This window comes from Melospiza melodia, chromosome 3 (assembly GCF_035770615.1).
Source record: "Melospiza melodia melodia isolate bMelMel2 chromosome 3, bMelMel2.pri, whole genome shotgun sequence".
In the NCBI taxonomy this organism is placed as follows: Eukaryota; Metazoa; Chordata; class Aves; order Passeriformes; family Passerellidae; genus Melospiza; species Melospiza melodia.
Genome location: NC_086196.1, coordinates 61,101,173 through 61,121,325, shown reverse-complemented (window position 1 = coordinate 61,121,325; position 20,153 = coordinate 61,101,173). Strand labels below are relative to the sequence as shown.

Sequence of the window (20,153 nt, the reverse complement as noted above, 5' to 3'; positions counted from 1 at the left end):
TACAGTAGAAATACAGAATCTTCTGGCTTAGAGACCTCCATCACATTCTAGAAGTGTAGATAAATACAAAAATTGGCTTCTCAAGAACTGCAACAGATGGAGAGAATGCATGCCAGTATAGGAATTAGTTCAGCTTTAGGAAAAAGGAGAAGAAATGCAGAGGAAAACCATTTTGTGCACATGTGTCTATGTGTGAGTGCCTGTGCAGATTTGTAATCTGTTCATATATATGTATATATAAAGACATAGCAATACATCTTTGTGTGAGCATGAGTGTATATATAGAAATATAAGCATGTATTGCAATGTATCTGCATAAAAAACTTACACTGAGGGGCACAAGAAAATATAATGGGGATTAAAAGAAAAACAGGCATTGATTGAAGATCTTTTAAATTAATTTTATATATGCTGTCAGAATTCAAATTAGCTAGCTACATCCTCAGAAAAGACCTGGGGCTACTGCAGGCATGTCAGTGCAGATGTCTGCTCAATGTTCACTTGAGCAGGGATGGTCAAAAAGAATAATAGGATTTTAGGTTATATTGGGGAAAAGATAGAAAATATAGTATTCTGTAGTCTTGTATGAATATGTAATATATCCATGTCTTGTTTATGATATTTGATTTTGCCCATATTAATTTGAAAGGGTCTGGGAAAGGGCAGTTAAGATTATAAGAGATTACCTTTGTTTGTGAGAAGAGCTTTAAAGACAAGAATAATAGAAAAAGTCATAAAAGTATACAAAGTTAAGACAATAAGTTTAAAATTCAGGATTTAATAATCATTGAGCTTTAGTTTTTAAACTATAATGCATGGGAAAATAGCAAATTTAAAGCAGTGTAAAAATATTTAAGTTTAGTATGTGGCAAAGTTGTGCAATTCATAGCAATGTGAAATCATATGGAAAGAGGTTTTGTAACAATTTTAAAGAGTTCCTCCCCCTTCTCCTCCCAGGCTCTTCAAGAACAAGTAGAAGTAAGTAAAGTAGAAAATAAATTGGAAAAATGCTTAAGCATATGGTCCTCTTACTCTAAGATACAGTCACCTGCACACTGGTCCCAGTTATTGTTTGAATCATCAGAAAATGATCACTATTTCAAAAGGAATATTTCATCTGATGAAGCAGCAGCCACCTTGGACACTGAATGCCTTCCTACATACTCCAGGACTTGTCTGTAGAGCTGCCATTGTTATTACAGCAGAGGGCAATCTTGAAATAGAATCATGTTGGTAATGATTTAAATTTCATTTCTAGTGTGCATGAACATTCAGCCTCTTGAGGAAGTGATTAGATCATAAAATGTGTTTAAGGCTACTAATATAATTGTTGTTATTCAATAGCATGTAGTAAGTATTTCTGCTAGTTGGCAAAGAAAAGTTTACAAATATCCCTATCTGTTTTGGAGCTATCTTTCTGATTTTTAGTGCTATATATAAAGGTTGGTATAATTTGGAGGCCTTATCTTGCTCCAGTGTTGTCCCTGCCTAATGTTTATTGCCCATGAGTAAATGTTTTTTGACCTCATGGTGAAACATTCTGTTTTGACTTTGTCACTGGCCTGCAGACTTCCACTTAGACTTCCATGTAGAGTTCATCTTACTTTGATCATGCTTTTGCCAGCATTAAAGTGTTTTTCTTTATCTTCATTTTTTGTTCTCTCCAGGTGTTTCACTGTGTGCATTTTGAGTGCCCAGCACAAAACAGTACCCACAAGGATGAGAGTAGTAAGGAAGTAGCAACAACAGAGGTGGGGACTGGTGGACAGTAGTTTGTGTCTTGCCCTGTTGGAGCTGCGAGCATCTGCTTCCCTGCATTCCCCTCCTGGATCCACCTCGCATCCTCATGTTCACCAACCATAAAGGAGGTTGAACAGGAGCTTTTGCAGCCCCACTGTCATTCTATGAAATTATTCAGAACCTTCTTGTGCTGGCGCCTTTTTTTTCTTTGTGAATGAAGGGGACCATGTCTCAAAGCTGGAAGTATTGAAATTATAAAGGCTTTCTCCCAAGGACATGAAGAGACTGTTGCACTGTCCTCGATATGTTCAAATCAGGCTGGTCTCCAAGGGGGGAGAAAATAGGTCTTCGATCTTCATCAAGTACCCCATTAACACCCTACCTCTCTAATCTAACCAAGGCAAGGAAAACAGAAGGGAATAAAAGGCAGAGCTACAGTGGAAATCTAAAATCACTCAAGCAGAATGGAAAGCATATGAAATAAGTATTTGTTCCCTAGAGGCTTTTATTAGCAAAAAAATGTTTATGGAACACATCAGTCCAGAATATATTTTATTTTTAAAGTGATTCTTCATCCATATTCCTTTGTAACTAGTAATCTGTTTTCTAATTCATTTTGATTCTGTATTCCACTTAGTTTCTTATTTTTGACTATAGCAAATGCTGTACAGTAGATTAAGGAAGTATCAGACATGTTTACCTGCTGAGATGCAAATTCTCTCATTCATCAGTGGGATGATAAGAAAAGCATTCATAATATTAACAAACTAATTAATGTATCTATATTAATCTTGACCTTAGTTGACTTTTCAAAGTACAAATTCAAAGGAAGTTTCTAAATCAAACATCCATCTTGAAGAAAATTGTATTTTTTCACTCCTGAAGATGATTATTTAAATTCTGCCTGCCTAAGACAACTTGCAACAGAACATCAAAAATGTTTGGTTTAGAAAAGTGGAACTCCATCTGGTCACTGACAAGCAGTTGTTCAAATACCAAAAGATGAATTTGCAGATAATTTACATTTTTCCAAGAAGAGTTGTTTTACAGTCTGGAGCTAAAAATTCAAAGGCTGTGTATGCATTAACCTTTCTCATGATCTTCATAAAACGTGACGCTTTTGCACTGTATTGTAAAAGATCTGGTTCTTACTTTCCAGTCACAGAATTCATTATCCATCCATATCTGTCTGGATTACGTTGCCTGGTACTTTGTTTATTCTGTTTTCACACTGATGATGATGTAATCTCTTACTCTCCAGATCTGCATGACTTTTAGGAAGAGCTCCATGCCAGCCTTTCCGTATGGGATAAAGAGATCTTGTATTAAGACAAATGCTGGTGTAATTGGCAAAATTGATTAGGATGCTTGCTCCTCCTCACAAAGTGCATTATATTCGAAATGTCAGCTAACCAGTTTTATGAAGTTGGAATTTCCTGTGGTGATAAATAACCTTGCCAGAAGAAAACAAAGCTAGTGCAGGATAAATATGGTTTTCTATTACATAACCATAGTGATAAAATGAGTTATATCAACATAGCAAATGGTATCTTAATTTATCACACTGCTTAATTTGAAATAATTTCCCTGTTGGATACTAGTTGTGCTAAACCCAAGAAGAAATATAATCAGTGGTAGCAATGAATCAGAGGATATTTCAAATAAGAAAAGCATCCCTTTTCTTTCAAATAAAATTGATTAGGCTTTATCAATAATAATATAGTATTTTTCATTGCCAAATTAGAATTTAGTTCTGACATTTGCATGCAGTTCCTTCCCTTCCCATTGCTATGAATGTGAATGTCTGCTGGTGAAGATGGATGCCCACTGTGCTGTATAAAGCTTCTAATTCATGTGCCACAGCTGCCTTGGACAGTGCAGAGTTCTGAGGCAGGATGCTGCATGTGCCAGCCACCTTCCAGTCTGCAGGGCTGATTACCTTATGGCTTAACAGCCTTTGGAGCATGGAAGAATTGAGACCAGCTACTGAGGGCAGCATTCCCATGTTCATGTACAAGTCCGAAATGTTGGAATTTTTTTCCCTTTAGGAGCAGAAAACCTTTTCAGTTGCAATCCATGCTGGAACTACTGAGATGCCTGGAGCATATCTTGCTTTTGGTAGATAAGTCCTTGCATGGCAGTGGTGGTATTTCTTTGCGGTTCCATCAAACCAGCCTGCTTTTCTCAGACTGTGGGTAAGCAAAGGACATAACTTCCTAGCTGTTATTATTTAGTAGCCAACATTGTAGGGAATGTCAAGAAAGCTAAAAAAGTGTTGTGCCATCTGTTCTGAGCCTAGGCTCTCAGAGAAAGAATGGAATTTTTCCATTTATAATCTTTGATGTGCACAGTTAATTTTTATGATACAAATAAGTCTTGTAGGCTATAACCTATGGAACATCTGTTTGATCTTGTCCTGTAACTCACAGTGGAAAAGAAATGTCTATTTCCCATGACATTCACTCTCTGCCAAGAATCTGGATGAACATATCTGAAATCCCCAAAGCAAAAACTCTTGAGGTCCTACAGACCCTTCAGTTTCCCACCCCCATCAATCAATAAAAAGAAAAACTAATTTTGCATTGTCCCTTCATTCAGGTGAATAGCAATCTTTAGTATTAGACTTCTTCTCAGTCACAATTGGCCTTTCTCAGAGTCTTTGATTTATTTAGAGTTGCTCTGAGAACCTGGCATCAAGATGAGCCCAGTAAGCTCCCAGGCTTTTAAGGCAAGCCCTGCCACAAGCCCTTCACACTTTCAACCTTTACTCTCTTTATTTAAGGCTAAAATGTTTACAGAGAGCTGAACTCCACTGGGTCTTCCAATGCTGCCCCCCAACAAACACCCCTAATTACCTGTATTGCCTAGAAGAGATCTGTTGTCTTAAACATTGTGTTAGCAATGTATTAGTAGTGACAAAGGAGGATACAACACAGAACTGATTTGTGGTTTTGTGTGAATGTTCTCATTCTTTCTGATTATTGTCTGTGTTTATTGACTCCCAAGTTCACATATACTTCTTGTATATTCCTCTGAAGTTTTTTTTTCCTTTTCTTTTTTATCTTTGCTTTTTCTTTTAGGAAAACTAACTTGTGCTGTTATGGCATAATATCAAGGTTTACCAAAGTGATGAAATGCTGTAATTATTCAGAACTGTGTAATCAGTCTTATTCTATTTGGAACAAGGTTAGAGCAGAACGGACCAGGTACTCATTGCTTTCTAATCAGAATCTATAAAATAGACCTTAAGAGTTCTGCATAATGGAAATAACTATACTGACCATATTGAGCCATTGATTCTATTTGGTACTTCAGCATCTTTAAATTCCCCAAGCCTTCTTTTCTCAATTTTACTTCCATAGGTTGAATTCAGGCTTAGACTTAACTCCTATAGAGCTCAGCAAAGGCTTTTCTAAAATATTTTTATTTAGTTAACTTTTTCCAAATGAAAATAAAAGGGTTTTTATTCACAGAATGTAGGGTAAAATTACTATCTGAGGAAATTAATTTTTGAAGTGAGCAAACATTGTGCAGCTTACAATTTTTCAAGATGCTTTTCAAGCCCTTTCCAATCAGCTTTAAAACAAGTTCAAATGGCTGTTAAATGGAATTACAATGAGAAGTTAATGCAAGTCTAATGTAAAAGACAATACAGAGAAGAAATTGCTAATTTTGTTAGAGTAAGAACTCTTCTTCATTGCAGTTTTCTTCCTTCAGAGCTTCATTTCTTTCTTCTTTTCTCCATGAAAATAAGTTATTCATTATGACAACTCATGTAAGAGCTCAGTGCTTCTCAGCATTGCTGAAAAATTCAGTTTAATGCATCTTCATCTTTACTAATGACAACATTAGAGAGTTTTCAGTTGAGTACCTGACTTGATGAGAGTTAGTTTCCATAAAAGAAAGCAAAAGAAGTCTGTAATTGTTTCAGTCTAATTAAATTTTCAGTACAAAAATTAGATGACAAAGTTACTGCCTTTCTTGTCTGATTGTTGTGTCATCGTAGTTCTGGTTACAAAGTGACACCCACTCAGAGACGCTTAGTAAGGGGTTAGAACTTTGATTTCACAAACTATAGATTGAATTTATCTATGAAAATATTAATTGGCTTATATTTTGACAGGTGTTAGTCTACTACCAAATGAACAAGCAAATGCATTGGTAATTTTGTTGTTGTGACTAGAGTAGTAGAGCAAATGATAGAACCAGTAAGAGTTAATGTATCCAAGAGTAAATGTTTAGGCTGGTGCATCATCATATCAGTTGCCAGAGGACTAAACCATGCTTCAAAAGTAATTGTAGATCCCAGAGGATGCTTGAGGCCTGGTTTCCATCCCCATCTCTCAGTTAATGGCTCTGTTTAGGTTAGAATCATTAGTTCTCTCTGAACTGATTGTTGTTGTCATTTGTACTAGTTAACTCATATATATATATGTGGAAGCTCCACAAAGCTTTGTTCAGGATACAGAAGTAAAGGTCCTGGGTCAAGTTTTAGGACTGCTTACTCATCCGTCCATATATATATATATATATATATATATATATATATATATATATATATATATATAAAATTGAGGTCATAGCTAATTATTTAGCTTGCATTTAGAATATGTTCTAAAGCTCCAAAATGAAAAAAAAACCAAAAAACTATGCAGGCAGGTGTGAAATGCTGCTGTTGTGGTATGGCAGGATGCTGGTTGCTTTAAAACTGTAAATGTCTAAGAATGGTACAGGTGAACCAGTCCAAAGTTTTTGTCTAGTTGTTAAATATTGGCGATTTGGCTGTAGTGACATGTATATATAATAAAAAGCAAGTTAAATGCTCATCTCAAAGATGTGTGCAGTCTGAAGAACACAGATATTCCTCCTAGCTACCTTGTCTACCATGGTTTGCAGTATTTACAGAGTGAACCTTCATAGAACTTCCATTACCTGCTGAAAAAAACCCTGCAGTCTTTTTGGCCCTTGCCAAGCTTTTGTTGCAAAGCTTTGGCTGAAGTAATGACAAAGTCCCACTCACATTCCATGGTGGAATCTGGGTCTGTCTTTGAATGCTTACATGAAAAGTTTTAAAATTGCTCTGCAACTTCGTTTAGATAAAGAAAGCCCAGTTTAAAAACTGCAGCATAGTATAAGGAAACTACAGGTATCTGTCATATGCCCACGTTCTGACTGCCTGTGCAACCACACACCCATCTTATCATACTGTATGTGTTTAATTACTAGGGCATGTTCAGATGGTGGAAGTGAAGAATGAGCTCCATACACCCATGACATTATCCATTTTCACACAGCCAGTCATTAGAGAAGTACTTCTTGTACTGTTCCTTGCAGCCTAATACAATAATGCCAACTCAGTGTTCTGAAGAAATTATAATTGATTCCTTACATGAATGTAATGGAATTTAAGTTCAGATTACTAAATATTTGATTGAGTGGTGGCATCACCCTGCACAGGTGTAAACATGCCTCTCCAGTGCCTCTTACTTCTTTAGGCCCTGGGCTATCACAGAGGAGGGAAAGCTACACTACTGGTAAAATGAACTTTTATTCATCCTTTTTGTACTTATCGTTTTGGCACTTCTCTTCTCTCTGTGTAGATGCTCAGTTAAAACATGTTTCTCATCATTTTCAGAATTAATCCTCTGACTCCTGAAAATCGACAGATACACATCAACAATTTCAGTCAATTATATTAAGCAGTCTGAGGAATTTACAAAATGAATCTAATATGGTCTTTTATACAAATTCTGTGTGTCCAAAAAATACCAGCCAAGTGCTGGAATACCAAGTGAGTTGGACAGTATCACCGCTCAGATGAAGTTGTCTAAACTATGTGCCCAGTAGTCCAGGTGAACAGTAGTTATCACTGTGTCTTTCTGGAGAGGGATCAGGGAATCACAGAATGATTGGGTTGGAAGGGACCTCAAAGATCATCGAGTTCCCACCTCCCTTCCATGACAGGAGCACATTTCACTAGACCAGGTTGCTCAGAGACCCATCCAAGCTGGCCTTGGATACTTCCAGGGATGGTCATCTGCAACTTCTCTGGGCAACCTGTTCCAGTGCCTCACCACCCTCACAGTAGAGAATTTCTTCCTAATACCTAATCTAAACCTGCTCTCTGTCAGTTTGAAGCCATTCCCCGTTGTCCTGCCTGTACATGTCTGTGTAAAACATCCATCTCCATCTCTCTTGTAGACTCCCTTTAAGTACTGCACAGACACAGTCAGGTCATCCCAAAGCCTTCTCTTTTCCAGGCTGAGCAATCCCAGTTTAGCCTTTCCTTCATTCCTGTAATTTGTGGTCTACATCACCTATCTGTTGTCTCTGTACTCCTGAGCTGTAGTTGCTAAGTGGCAAGATTTGTGGTTGATACCTGGAAATCCAGTAAGTGTGTTTAACCACAGATGTTAAGAAATTTTTGTCTTTACTCAAAACTTTCAGCTTGTGCTTTTGAAACATGGTCAGGCCACAGAATTGGCTTTTGGGCATCTTCTATGGCTGTCTCTTGGATTTTTGAGTTATCTTCATTTGCTAAAAGATGGTAAGATTCTCCTCAGGAATTTCTCATAGAGATTTGTCATGCTGAGAAATGGCTTTTGAAACAATCATGGCAGGTACATTGCTGGACAACAGGGGAAGGTTTCTTCTGCTTCTACAGGCCAGGATCCTGTTTGGGTTATTCTCTGAGTTTGTTTTTGCCATTTTGAATAACAAGGGTGTTGGTGTTGCAGGATCTGGATCTGTTTCAGGAATTGTGTCACTCATTTTGAGAGGTAAATACTTACATGAATGTTTTTATGTAGTAATACAAAGCTCATGAGGCTTGGGTGATTAGATTAGAAATATCTCTTAAAGCAAGAGCTGGAGTTGCAAAAAGAGGAGTTTGGGGGAAAGAAAGACTGGTATGGAATTACATGGCTGCATCTGTGCATATGTAGCAATGGAAACGTACGTGTTAAGCAAGTTGAGTGACTATTTGCAAAGATGTGTTTCTATATGGCCTTACTTTTGGTTAAAAATGGAATTTTGTTAAGGAATCTATCACTCATCTGAATATGAGTGCTAAAAGAGAACACAGAAAGTGAGGCTTTAGTAGTTTTTATGGCAAGAGCAACACAGAGATACAATTCTTGTGGTCTGAGCTAATTCTGTTTGTCCTCAGTCTTTCCAGCTGTTACTTTCTCCTACATGCTTTCCCCAACCTGTTTGTTACTCCTTTTCTTTTCCTCTGTACATAGCATCATATCACTGCTGCTGGGGTGTTCCCTGTAATTTTCCTGCATATTGTGATGTATTAAGGAATTTTTAAAAATTATTTACTTTTATCTCTTTATCCTGTGCTGAACAAAATATAATCATCCCCTTTCATTCACATCAGACTCTAAAAGGCAACTACCACTAGGCTGTCAAGTGCTAGTGAGCACTGTTTGAATTTGGCTCTCTATGGATGTGTGAAATACTATTTGGGCCTTGTACTTCTGTGATCTGTTTACAGTCTGTTACCCTTAAGAGGAAAATAAGGAAGAAGTTTACTGTTGACTTAGGAAATAGGTCAGGATTTATGCTGGCTTACATAACTTCAGTTTAAATATAAATTTTAAGTATTTCCTTCTCACCATGGTACACCAGCTATGCACTCAATTTGCTAGTAGTGCATTGTCCAAGGCGTTAATTGTATGCAAGTGCTCTTTTCTAAGTTAACTGCATCATCACGAGTGAACCTTGAAAGAATTCATAATTTTCAGTGTCCCTGTGTGTGGGTATTTCACCTGTCCATATGAAACATCATACTGAGCACATGGACTTGTTTTCTGAAGTTCAGTATTACTTCACAATTTTGTCTGTTAACCTTGTCCATTCTCTCGCAAAATGTTCTTTCCTTTTTGCTCAGTGTCACTATTGTCTTTGGCTTTCTTTTTTAAGTGAATGTTAATGTTCAGAGCCAGGCTAAATAGAAGATTAGCTTTTAGTGAACTTTTTCACTCATTCTCTATTAGTGGGTCCTCTTTCTTGACAGACAGTAATTTAAATCCATTTTACACTCTGTTACCTTCGCCTTCTCTGTAGCAATTATAATTGTATATTGAAATTGTTGTGCATCAAATCCCTTTCCTTCTTTCACATAGAGTGGTTCTAAACTACCTCAGACTTTGTTGTGAACAGGTACAAGTTTCAGCTAGTTTTTAGCCTCTATCATAATGTTGGAATGTTCTTTAAGTGCATGTGTATGTAGCAAAACCGGCCTGCCAGACCCTGATGGCATTTTCAGGAGCGTGGTCCCAAGTGAGACATGTAATTGGGATGAATTCACAACCACACCTGTTCAGGCTCTCGCTGATACCTCTTTCAAGAAAAGCTTTTCAGGAGCACAACTTCTGGTATGGGAAGTGCTCCAACTTTCTCTTTGAAGGGACATGATGCTGCCTGCACTGGACAACTTCCACCTCTCCATCATTGTGACAAGCATCATAAAACTGCATCATCAGGCCTCCATCCCTGGCTGCAGGATCCATGCTATTGCATTGGACTGTGCTCATCATATGAGAATAAACCCCACATGGTGTGTTCTGATGACCTTGGTGTCATTTTATTGTCATTTTATACTGTTGCAGATACGCATTACTGACCCTTTGGGCTAATTAGGTTTCAGGTTAAATGGTGGTTGCAGATTGTGCTGCAGTGATCCAGTTGGTAACTTTGGGAATTGTCTGGTTTTGTAAGATACCCATTAAACAACCCGGCAAACCTCGTTAGTACTGATTTCCTTTTCACCAGCAGACATGCATATCATCAAACAAGCATTTTGTAACATGGAATTTTTCTATGAGCATCCAGAAAAAGAAGCATCCCAATTATTTTCTTAGTAGCAATGTGTGTATTTGTAACAAAAGTTTTAGAATTATTAAACTGCTGTAAGCTATTTTGTGCATGCTCTGGCATTGTATTAACAGTTTGTATTAACAGCTGATAAGCAGAGGGCTGTGGCACACAAGGAAGGCTGGCTGTGGATTTTTACAGTTTCAAAGAGCAGCAGAGTGCCAGAGTGGATGCAGGACCAGACAATGCTCAAAGCAAATAATAAAGTGAAACTGTTGTGCTTGGTATTTATTTCTTTGGGGATCCTTCTTCAAAGTATTTAACTTCACAGGAAAATATAGAGTATATTTAAAATAGTAACAATTAGAAATACACCTTTTCAAGAATGAGAGAGGTGTGATTTGGAAAATAAAGTGATCTTTTGTGCTTCACTGCTTGTCTGTAGTTTTGTTAACTTAATGTTAGAACCTGTCTGATGCTGCTCATATATTGCATGTGTGAATAGAAGACTTTGGGCAGAACTGTATTGATTTCTCATCAGATCAAGGCAGTTAGTAACCCCATCATTGATATATAACTCATAACTCATAACAACACAGTCTTAATATCAACATAGAAAATGGGGGTGATTTTCACTGTGATTCCAGGCCACCAGGCATCCACTACTGCAAATGTCTGGACCAACAGGTGCTGGGTGTTGCTACCATTATGTGCTGCTACACTCTCTGGATGAAGTGTATGAATCAGTATTTCACTTTATTTCACAAAAAAAGTGGACTAATATTGTGAGACTTTGGATTCTGTTTCCTAAAAACCTAAAAAGGCTTAATTTTTTAGAGGTTTTTAGCTGATAAACCCATCAGACTACCATGAAAGGTGGGAGCATTGAATGTTTGATTAATGAGTATTAGACCTTTATCTTCCTGGCTTATCAGCCTCACATATCAAACAGAATTTTTGTGAGCCTTGCCCATCTTTCAGAACCTCATGCCCTAAAGCAGTGACTGTTCTCCAGTCTCTCTCTGTAGCTATGCTACATTCCTCCATCGTGTAATCTTCTAAACATTTGTATGTCGTGCTAGTTTCTTCATAAAAGTACCTAGAAAGTGGAGAGGTCAGACTCAAAAAAAGATGGTACTAAGTTGTAAGATCAAACAGGTACCACAGCAAACCATACAATGCCATAATGTAATTAAATCCAATTTCTTTTGTGCTTTGATTAGTCATACAATAGTAAATATGTTTGACAGTTATTATTAGATTCTGAGAATAAAAATGAGAATTTTTTTAAGTTTCAGATCCTCCTGTTCATTTTAAGAAGCAGATGTGTAGATTCTGAAGCATAAGCTGCCCCTCAGCTCAGTTACTAAATTGTGACACGGGTGGAAATAGTGAGGTGAGGAAGCCTTACTTTTGAAATGCTGTGTGCATAATAAGGTACAGGCTGAAAGCCAGCCAGAAAGCAGTATAACCCAGTCAATGAGAAGAAGCTCATGCTGGAGCCATCTGCATTCCCATGCCATGTGTCCAAGTTAAGAAGAGAGTCAATGACTTTACTGTCTTGACAAATCAGAGGCCTCTTGAGGCCTTTGGGAAATTTGCATTGCAGCCCTCAGCAAAATTTTGATTGTGTTCAAGATAATGCAGTTTGTAATGAGGGCTGGATATATTAAACAACAAGAAAAAACACATTAAAAAAATCTTAGAGAAGAGGAAAGCAGGTAGGATGAGAACAAAGCTAAGAAGAAATATTCTTTCTCCTTGCTCTGGTAAGGGTCCAGTTTATCTTTGTGCTTAGGCAAAATCATCAGCAGGGAGGGCTCATGAAGAGAGTGGAGACTGAAGCGGAAATACAGAGCTGCCTTTGCAAGCAGTAGTGGAGTGCAGTCAGCACTGTCTCTGCTACAGCCTGAGGATTTATTTCAAAGTTGTTTCTAATTCTAAGTGATGGGCTCGCTTGCTTGAGCAGTGGCAATTGAAGCTTAAAACACCATGAGACATCATTTCAGTAAGACCAGATACCGATCAAATCACCATCATTTTGTCGTTACAATACAAAGCAAAATGCACATAAACAGGACGTTTTTGTTGCTAATTCATTTTGTATTTTATAATCTATTAACTGCTGCTTAAATATCCTTGTAGGCTGTGTTAATTAAATTAAACATCCTGGAAAGTAGGCAATGGTTGCCTTATAGCTCAAGGCAAAAAAGAAATAATCGTATAAAATTTTATTTGAGTTCGTATTTTCATGCTTTGCCATTCTCTTTCCCTTTTTCTCATCCAATAATATGCCGACCTTCTGCAGCTGGAAGAGTGTGGGTTTTACCTCAAAAGCAAGAACTGAGGTATAGGGATAAAAGCATATCCCTCTTAATAAGAGTAGACACGTCACAGAAGTGCTCCTTGTTGCAGCCGAGTCATTGGGAAGTGCCTGGTCTGTGCAGTGCCACCTTTAGTCCTGTTTATGAAAGACTGCTCCTTGTCTGCTTTTGAAGGTGGTAAACATTAACTTGAAGGTTGATGGTTAAATTGCTAAGTGTTTTTCCTTGAAGACTGCATGACTCAGGGAGAAACTGAAATATTCACAAATCTTCCCCCCTCCCTCAGCAACAAACTGTGATTGCACAGGAACCCTTCTGGCCTGCAGAGGGCACGGGCCGGTTGTTCTCAGTGTGTGCATGGAAACGCATCTGCAGCTCTGCTTGATCAAACACCTCCGTGTTTTTCAGATGAGAATGTTCACAGCATGTGTGTAAGGGAGATAGTGGTATTCTTAGCACGGAAATATCACCATCTCTGGAATAAAATCAAGTTGGCAAGAAGGAAGTGTTTTTATAATATAAAAGGTATGTTTGGTTTTCTATCGTCTGAACATTATTTTTTGTGAGGGGACATTCTACACCCTATGACAACTGAGTATCTTTTTGGAAACCTAAATATACCCACTAGATCACTGGTATCCTTGTGTTCATTCACTTCTTCAAGGCACTAAATGTATTTGTTAGTTAATTATCTCTTCTACAAAGCCATCCTTAGTGTTCCTGTTGTGTGTCTATTGAGGAGGTAATGAAGAGGAGTCACCCTTCTGTGCACTGTGCAATAGCTTTTACATTTTCCCATCTGCCAGGTCATATGTGTGCTTCTACCTGAGACTTGCTTGTCAGTCCCCAGTTTCATTCGTAGTCCTTCACTCACGCTTGTGGTGTGGTTTGTAGAAGACACGAGCTGCTGCTGGACACCTGCATGTGCTGTATGTAAGGGAGGAACCTGCCCCAGCCAGGGAGGCACAGCTATAGAATAGCCAAGGGCTTTGGTCATCCTCAGAACCAGACTCAGATGGGAAAAGATCTCTGAGATCATTGACTGAACACCACCTTCTTAAATAGATAATGGCATTAAATGCCATTTCCAGTCATTTCTCAAACATCTTCAGGGATGGTGACTCCACCACCTCTGGGCTGTCCATTCCAATGTTGAATCAACTGTTCTGTGGAGAAATTCCCCCTGAGGTCCAACCTGAACCTCCTCTGGCACAGCCTGAGACTGTGTCTCATCCTGACTGGTTGCCAGGGAGAAAAGGCTGATCCCCACCCAACTACACCCTCTTTTCAGGGGTTGCGGAGAGCTATGAGGTCTCCCCTGAACCTCCTGTTCTCCGGGCTAAAATCCTCATGGAGGTGTAACTGCACTCCAGTCCATCCTCCCTGATCTACCCTTAGCCACTCCCTCGTGCCTTGGGAACTCTCAAATAGTTGGATCTACTGCCTGGAGCTCATGTGTGGGCAAGAGCAGAGACTGAGACACAGCTGTGCTTATTTAATACAAAAACCTCTTTGCCTTGTAGGTGATGCATGCTCACACATATTTCTGCACACCTGATGTATGCAAATGGCCACCAGCAAATCAGCTGTGCTCATGCACACGCTTTGCTAATGAGAGGTCCCAAATGCGATACAGAGAATGTGGGAGCTTTGAAAATATGGGCTGTTGTATCCTTAGGTAGTAAGCTTTGTCACAGGTTCCAGGATTGCTGCTTAAAAACCATGTGAAAGTGATTCTAGCAACAATTACTCCTAATTGCCCTTGCCTTGGAGATGCATGAGACGAAGTCTGAGCTCTGTTCAGAGGTATTTACTTTTTGATAAATAGCCATTTTGCAGCTTGATTTAATGGTTTCATTAGGCACACGTACAAAGAGATCATGCACTGACAAATGTACATATCAATGAAGGGCATGGTAAGAGTATTAGAAATTTGCTTAAGGCACAGCTGAGGCTGCCTGGTGCAGGTCTATAAGTGCATTCTGTTTACAAGGCAAATTACTATCAATCCATCATTGCAATGTGTTCAACTGATGCCGCTATAAGGATCTGAAAAGGTCTTGCTTTCCAGCAGCCTAATGAAATGAACACTTACAATGTGTATTTTAAGAAAGGAGAATGTGGTAGAAATAGATCTGTTTCTGTCAGGTGTGTTCTTTATGCTGAATGCTCTCTGCTAAACCTCTGCATAACTATCCTTGTTGTTTTAATTCAGATGTGACATCACATTTTGTTATCAGCCGCTGGGTAAAGAGATATTTTTGCCAAGGTGCTGACATAGTATGGTTTTATTGCTACTTACACTGCTCAGACTTCAGTATCACATAATGGAGGTGATGCTTTATGTTATAGATGTGTTTCTAAGCTAAAGTTTCACTATTAATAAACAGATAAATGGGGGTTTATTAATATAAATGGAACATATGTCACAATGATCCTTTAGCCATGTTCTAAGCTATATAATGTTAGTAGAAGTTTGCTACTAATATATAAACTTACATTACAGTTACATTGTGATTTATCTGGTTATTAATGGTAATACCAGATGGGAATGGCTACCTTTGGAAGTGATTGGACAAGGAAAGCAATTCCCCATGTTTTTAATGCTGTCTTAGTACTGTCCTGGTTAAACCTTAGTAGGGGAATAAAAAAGCACAGCTTTGCAATTGAGGCTGTTAGAAGAAATGTGGTTTTCTGCACAAACACAGGAAATAACAGTAGGGATGTTCACATATTCCCAGTCAACAGCTTTCCAGTTGATGTGTACAGTTAACTCTTCTCCCATATGTTTAATGGTCCTGCTTTGCTGTCCTGCTCCCAGCAGCTTTCACCCTTCTGTGGCTCCAGTCTGAAGGGCTTTCTGCCAGTGACAGTTCTGTTCCCCAGCTCTCATGTTCTACAGAAAGGGGAATAAAGTATATAATTACTACACAGATATTTTCTTTGTCCACATTCTCATACAGGCTTGGTACAAATATTTATTTAAATGGTGGGAAATGCCAGTAGCTCCCTTGCCAAAAGCATCACTCCCAGCTGCCGACCTGGGGGGAAGTATTTGGGCAGAGAACACTGAATACAGGATTAGTACTTTAAAAGCCTTGAAAACTAACTGGGGAAAGTTGTGGCACAGTTGTGATTTAGTGTTAGCTCCTGATTAGAACAGACAGTGAGTTCAGTGTTCCTACTTTTCTAGAATGAGGAGCAGTAATATAAGCATATGTGTGTTATCCTGCATATTTTATGAGATCAGAATTCCCCATTAAACTGACCTTTCTTTTTGTTTCAAACTAGACTAGGCCCCACAACTTACAGCAAGAAATCCTGTAATCTTCTAGCATTTGCCAGACTCAGGCTTTACTGATGGTGTGTTTAAGAACTTCCACTGTCTCTCACACTGGCACACAGCTGTTTGGGTGATGGCCCAGCACGGGGGGGTTCTTGTACATGACCAGGGTAAATAAAACATCTGCTCTAAGAGGATGTTGTTTTCCCTTCATGTCATTGTTAAAACTGGCAGGCTCAGAAACACAAGCCACAAGTTTACTGATACTCCAAGGGCATTTTCTTTCTTGTTTTCCAAGTATTAACTCTGAACTGCTCCCAGTGGTAGCTGTTCAGGGAAATTACTGTCCCAATAACTTAAATGCTATGATTTCTAAGCTTAACCATTACACATTTCAGATATTCTCTCAGTGGGATAAGAAAACAGGAAGCCAGCTTATTATTCATTTTTAGAAAATGATCCTTTAGTCAGATTTATGTATATGAAACACCTCATGAAAGGTCCTGGCACTTCACTTTAGGCTATTATATGACCCATAGTCAAGGAGATGCTCTTGTAAAAATTGCAAGGATTTTTTCCTCTCTGACAGAGATAGGAGCTGATGAAACATGAATATTCAGTGCTACAACAGCCAGTTGACCAAGAGGAAAGGCTGATATGTCTACCTGTAATAGTTTCTAAGGTCAAGAGATGACAAAATAATTTAAATCATCTGCTTTCCAAGGCTGTGAAATCCTGACTACGTAGCCTGAACTTTGAAGTTGGCAGATACCTGTATTAGGCATATTGAATATGATTTCAAATTGTCTCCACTGATTGCAGTAGAGTGGGCAGGCCAAATCAACCACACTATTGGGCAAGACATAGATTTATGTGCCTTCTGCTAAGACGCCACAGAGAATGCTCATGGTTGCCTGAAGCAGTCCTGTATCAAATTTTATTCCATTAAGATGCATCTGTAATATTTACATCCAAAATATTATTTTCAACTTGATGACAAGTTTGTGCCAAGGTAACTACAGTACAGTCTCTGTCACTAATATCACTTGCAGCACCTCCCTGGTGACATAAGATCACAGTTTTGGTCATCATCTAACTTATGAAAATATTCCCTGCTGGGTACTGTGCAAAAGTGTTATTTCAGGTGTAGTTTGGAAGTGTTGGCTGGCCCATTTTGTGTCAAGGAAGAGAAGTAACTTATTCTGTTCCCCTGAAAATATTCTAGAAACTATTAGGGAACAGGTGTTTTGTAGATTGTTCTTCTGAGAATGTGAAGTAGCAAGTTGTTAAAACATTTTCCTCTTAAGTGAAAATAAAATTGCCCATTGTTTTTTGAGTGATTTTAATCTTAATGTTGATGGGCAGATTAGAGTCTTGTTTTTCTCAAGATTAATGGGTTTCCTTGCCTGTCTTTCTCCCCATTGTTTTTCCTTTTCCCTCCACCATCAAAGCCAAACTACTAAATCATAGCAGATGCTGACAAACAGAAAGAAAACCCCTTCTGCTCTTAATTTATCAAGAAAGGGCTAAAATTTTGGTTTTCTTGTTCACTTAATCATTTTGACAAGCTGACAGTACAATGTATCATCACTAGACAGGTGACAACACTAATTCTGCAGCAGGTTCTCAAGGGAGATTTTTATTGTAAAAATTGACATATATTGTATCAAGGCAATCAAAATACGTTTAGGAATACAGCAATTCACTACTTTGTGCAGTTAAGTATCTCTCTGGGTCTTTATCACTGTAGAGACAGAGTTTCTGCTAATCTCAGCAGCCTCAGAATGTGGGCTCTGGTAAAGCTGGCAAGTCTTTCATGTCAGTCCCACTTCTGAAGCTGTTGTGATGTTGACAGATAGGAAGTAGACAGATGTTTGCTTAATGATTCTTTCCCTGGGGGGTCCTGTCAGAGCTCTTGGCAGGAAAATTGGGGAATTACCTTGGAAACTGCTAACTCACTTTCCCAAAGCGATAGACCAGTGCATTACAAAACAAATTTGACCAGTTTGTGAATGTATGAGCTGCCTCCAGAAAGGGAGGGAAACTATTGCTGGCATAGATGTTGTCACACATCCCTAGCTCTGTCAAATCAGTTCCATTGCTGTTGTTAAGGACTGGTGTCTGATGTTTCAACTGAAGGGGAAACATTCCCTAAAACATACATAATTTGAGTGGTCCTGGACAGAAGACAGTCAGGAAGCAATTCCTGAGAAAACATGCAGGGTAGGAGAGGGAAGAGAAAAAAGAAGTTTAATTTTTGTTTTGAGTGCATTTTCAGAAACTGTGGTAATCAGCATGGTATAAGATATAGATAAAGAGAAATTCTAATTATCTCCTCACGTGATGACTGTTTGTCCTGCAGTGTGAGGTCAGATTTCCTTTTCTCGTCATGGTTCCCATAGTGGTAGTCGGAGACCAGGCTGCAGGCAGAGGGAACTGAGATGGCTGTACCCCTGTGTGCAATCAGGTGTTGGAAGTGTCAGCTGGCAATATGTTACACTGCTTATTTTGCTCCATGGATTACGTACTGTGCCCACATATTGAGATGCTTTTAACTCATGTGCAGACTTTGATATTTCCTTTTTTTTTTCCCCTGGTATTATTGGGTTTTATCTGTGACCTGTGCAAGAAACAGCCCAAGCTGAGGAGAATATCTAAGCCTTGCTGATGCCTCCCATATGGTGACTTATCCTGAGATATATTTTTTCTTGATTTCTCTGATATATTCAACATCACAATCCCCATATGGTTAGTGGTTCTTTGTGTATTCCAGTGGGAGTTTATCTTTTGCTTTTCAAAGATTTGCCACAGAGACTACCCTTAGTGGAATAGCACTGTGTGCCTGGCTCATCTAATCATCCTCCCTAGTTAGGGATGCATCAGGAACTCTATGTTAAATTGGGAAAGGCTGTTAAAGTTGAATATCTGCATACTGAAAGCTGTAGAAACACTGAAGAGCAAACAGAAGGCATCATATATTAGAGTGTTTGGTCAGCTTTGACTTCCTACTGCCAACAGCTGACTATGACTTGATTTTCATGGCAAAGCTTGGGGAATCACAGTAAAGCAATATCCCCTCCTCCGGAAGTGACCAGAAATATTTTCTTCCATTACAGCAAATTCAAAACATGCAACATGCTCAAGGATCTTTGCTGAGCTATTACAGTAATGTAGGACTGCATCATAGTTCCACCCATTCAGTATCAAAATATAAGTGTATCTTGTTGATACTGGCAAGTCAAATCTATCTAGGTGCTCAGTAGATTTTTAGTAAAACGACAATAAAAAAACCAAACCACTGTTGTGCATCATAAAGCACTTTTCCTGCTGTTTCACCTTACCCTGAAGACCATGACTTTTCACATCATCATACTGGGGGCTGTCCGTGGGAGTGAGTAGTGATTCTGGGAGAGAACAAGTGCATCAGCCTGCTTAAGGGTCACCTTGCAGAGGGCAGCATGAGTCAGAAAAGCATCCTAAAAAATCCTGAAACAGAGTCCAAAGAAATGCAGACTCAGTGGGACTCTTCAGGATACAAGCAACATGCTGCTCCTATGCAATGGTTTCCTGCTGCAACCACAGTGGAAAAATAAACACAGACCAAAGTAGATGCTGCTTCTTCCAGTTCCCAGTAGACATATCAGTGCACTGCATAATTTGATTTATTCAATTACATGTTTGTCATTCCGACATCTGTTAGATTTTTATATCCTTAGCCACAGTAATAAAGGAGTTTCATATAAAGTCTTATTACAATCGTATCAGATGCTGGAAAGCAGCACTGTGAAAGATGTCACTGTGATTTTGAGAGGTACAGTGCATGCAAATCATCAAGATTAATTAATGGTAACAAACAACATTAGCATGAGAATTTTATTAACCTAACTGCCTTTGTTTTCAAAACAGAAAATATGTGAACAGTTATAATATTCTGTCCTTCAACCCCTAAGTCCACTCTTCCTTTCTCCCTCCCCTTGTTAGTC

The 20,153-nt window shown here is 38.7% G+C and overlaps 1 protein-coding gene across 1 annotated transcript in view; it reads left to right on the top strand.

Annotated features, from left to right (window-relative positions):
• The window catches only part of BTBD9 (BTB domain containing 9), a 113,997-nt gene extending 103,003 nt beyond the window's left edge, over positions 1-10,994 (top strand). The window contains exon 12 of the mRNA XM_063152003.1: positions 1,668-10,994. Coding sequence (XP_063008073.1) covers positions 1,668-1,772 — 105 coding nt within the window. The 3' untranslated portion in view covers positions 1,773-10,994. The remainder of the gene's footprint in view (positions 1-1,667) is intronic.
• Positions 10,995-20,153: the final 9,159 nt, after the last annotated feature.